The sequence below is a fragment of the Etheostoma spectabile genome, chromosome 10 (genome assembly GCF_008692095.1).
Source record: "Etheostoma spectabile isolate EspeVRDwgs_2016 chromosome 10, UIUC_Espe_1.0, whole genome shotgun sequence".
Classification (NCBI taxonomy): Eukaryota; Metazoa; Chordata; class Actinopteri; order Perciformes; family Percidae; genus Etheostoma; species Etheostoma spectabile.
In genome coordinates this window covers 24,933,655-24,936,865 of record NC_045742.1, presented here as the reverse complement: position 1 = coordinate 24,936,865, position 3,211 = coordinate 24,933,655, and the positions used below count along the sequence as shown (strand labels likewise).

The window sequence follows — 3,211 nt, the reverse complement described above, 5'->3', positions numbered from 1 at the left end:
TAGTAGTAGTAGTAGTAGTAGTAGTAGCAGTAGTATGATTGCTGACCATACCAACTCAAATATTGACAGTTCGTAGGCCTATGAAAAAAATAGCTATACATTTGGAACATACATTGGGACTTGAGTGAGTTAGTGGTAATTAGTGAGTTCCTCTGGCAGGACAGTGAGGATACCTCAGACTAAAAGGGTTGGAACCACTGTATTAGGGGTTTCCTGTAGACATGTTTTGTGACTGTGCCATACCAGACTCTCCCTGCGGATCATTGCTATGGATGTAGATTAGATTTGGCTGTCTATTACTGATTGACCTTTTCACGATTCCATTCTTCCTCTATGTTTGTCTTCCTTTCTGTTCATGTCTAGACTCTTTGGCCTGAAGGACATCATCATACCAGGAAACTGCTCCTCACCCTATGACCTTAACCTTAATGCCGACCATGATTGGCCAGTTTATGTCAACCCAGGAATACTGTTCCTCCTCTATATTACCGTAGCAACTGTTCTCAAGACAGGATGTCATGGAACACCTAACCAGGTATCTGCTACTTCTTCTTCAGTGGTACCGACTAGAAAAAAAACTTTTGGAATTGAATGATTGGATACCTATGTATAATAGGTAAAATAGCACAGCTGAAAGAAAACATGCTGGGAGGTACTCTCTTCTGGATGGTTAGCTGCTTAATTTGTAAATCTGTCTTCAGCAAGTTACACCCAGCATCATTTACTCTTGTTTACTTATTCTTTGATCAGAGATCCCGAATTTAATCACCTTTTTAACATTAATAAACTTTAGTAAATGATGTTCAAAGGAAATATCAATAAAGTCCATGCATTTGAAGAGCTACCGTTGGTGTGACGCTCGACATTGCGCTCAAAGTTCAAATTAATCAAACTTTGACCTTGTAGGCCTACCGCTAACCTTTCAAGGTGCAACCAAAGCCAGAAGCAACGTATACCTTTGTCTCTCTGCTCTGCACCCAACCGTACGGTTTTATTGAGGATCATGTGTAGGATCATGTTACCTTAATATTGAAAAAATACAAACAATACTTCCTTTCTTCACATTGACACAGTGGCTGAATCCCTGTAGATCTACAAAGATTATAAGGTTTTCAAATTATTGAAAATATTTCTGGTAATACATTTTTTTGAAATTGTTTTTACACCTTTTTACATCTCTGACACTCCCTGAACTACAGAAAGCTACTGGTGGGCAGATACAGTGAGCTGTCAATCCAAATGCAGTTTTGTGCTGAGGCCACTGTTGTTCTAATGTTGCAGTGCAGGAGCTAGGAGGCACAAGAGCATTTCAAATGAAAAATTAAGAAGATTTAATAGCTGCGTTGACAGTAGAACAATCCATGACTTTGCAACCAATCAAAACTTTTGCATTATGCTTGAAGCATTTTTGTCAGTTTGGGTATGTGTTTCCTCTCAGATGCTGTATTTTTGTTCAGCAGGTTAAGGAGCAGCAGCAAGACAAAACAGAAGAGGAGGAGATGGTGGAGTTAAGGCCATGGAATAAACAGAAAGCTAACTATGATGATGACACACAGGTAAATATTAATTTCTCTGATTAGTTTAGTAAATAAATTTTTTTGAACCTACAATGAAAGTAATAAATGTCATCATATCAAGAGGTGGATCTTGTGGAATGAAATGATACAAGAAGATCAAGTCCCATTCTTAGAAAAAACTGTATTCATATATCCACTATGTACAGTTGTGTATCTTGAAGTGTTTTCTGTGTATGCGTGCTCTTCTGTTTCAGCTCATGCTCATGTCTATGGGCACAGAAAGCAGCAGGGGAGAAACTATGGCTGGAGAAAGTCAGCCTGATCTGGGTATCTAATGCTCCATATTTCTCAGACCTCACTTATGAAACAAAAACACTGTGTTTCACTACAATATTACAAAAGTGCACAATCTGTACAAGAGAAATTCCTAAGTTGGTTTGTTGTTTTTTTGCCAGGTGTAGATGGCGCCCCCAGTAGCCCCCAACAAAGTGAAAGCCCCTTTTTCCTGCTGGGAAAGATGGTCATGCAGCAGAGCTATGTCTGTGCTCTCATAGCCATGATGGTAACTATTGGAAGAAACCATAATTTTATAAAATTTATAAAATGACATATGACCAATGCAGTATACTGTATACTGTGAACCTATACAGCAAAACAAAACAGCATCCCAATATGGATTTCCACATTTTCATGTGCTGTTTCCATGTTACTCAGGTTTGGAGCATCATGTACCACAGCTGGCTGACCTTTGTGCTGCTGCTGTGGGCATGTCTCATCTGGATCCTGCGTGCCAGGTACCTATAGTGTTTGCAGAACTAATCAGAACCAATAAACAACCTGATTACCTTTAAATGTTAAAAGTTTTAATTGATTACTAAAGATATAGCTTATGTTGGGTCAGTGACAAAGGTTTAAAGTGATTTCAACATAGGTGTGTAAAACACATGGTAAATTATGACTGAACCCCCACTAATGTGTTGTTTCAGGCTTTAGACCTGATTTCAGTAGGCTGTCTCTTTTTGCAGACGGCATGCGGCCACACTGTGCTCTCCATTCATCCTGCTTTATGGCCTGGCTCTGTGCTGTCTGCAGTACGTCTGGGCCATGGAGCTTCAGCCTGAACTGCCCACTACTGTGGGCACAATGAGCCTCAGACAACTGGGCCTGGACAGAGCCCAGTACCCCTGTCTAAGTCTGGGAGCCAAGGTAAGATAAGAGAATACATACTGGTATGGGGGGTACACGTACCTATCAGATTTCTTCATGAGTCATTTTGTACCTACCACTTTTTTTGAAAACCTCTTGTTCAATTTAGTTAAAATAAGTTCATAAGATATAATTCTTGAGCGACAGATGTCAACAAATCCAAAAACATCTCTATCCCCACAGGGTAGGCCCAGACACAGCCGCTCTGCTGCTGCGCTGTTACACACTCCTCTGTTCACAACACCGTCGGGACATTTTAAAATGTGAAAAAGCTTAACGTGGTTTAATGTACCTAAACAATGTTCAATCATCACTATATTACTCCCTCATATGTCTCCTCATAGTCACTGAAAACTGTCAAAAAATCTAATTACAAATTCAATTCAATTTCATTTCAATTCAATTCATAACAAGAGTTATCCTGAGATACTTTACAATTAGAGTCGGTCTAGACCACTCAACAGTTCTAGTAGTTCCCTCCAGAGCAA

The 3,211-nt window shown here is 39.6% G+C and overlaps 1 protein-coding gene across 3 annotated transcripts in view; it reads left to right on the top strand.

Annotated features, from left to right (window-relative positions):
- The window catches only part of piezo1 (piezo type mechanosensitive ion channel component 1 (Er blood group)), a 134,191-nt gene that overhangs the window by 58,587 nt on the left and 72,393 nt on the right, over positions 1–3,211 (top strand). For 2 of the 3 annotated variants that reach the window (XM_032527469.1, XM_032527468.1), the window contains exons 7-12: positions 364–535; positions 1,458–1,556; positions 1,772–1,844; positions 1,973–2,079; positions 2,232–2,311; positions 2,543–2,723. In XM_032527469.1, coding sequence (XP_032383360.1) covers positions 364–535; positions 1,458–1,556; positions 1,772–1,844; positions 1,973–2,079; positions 2,232–2,311; positions 2,543–2,723 — 712 coding nt within the window. The remainder of the gene's footprint in view (positions 1–363; positions 536–1,457; positions 1,557–1,771; positions 1,845–1,972; positions 2,080–2,231; positions 2,312–2,542; positions 2,724–3,211) is intronic. The other variant, XM_032527470.1, reaches the window with a different exon arrangement.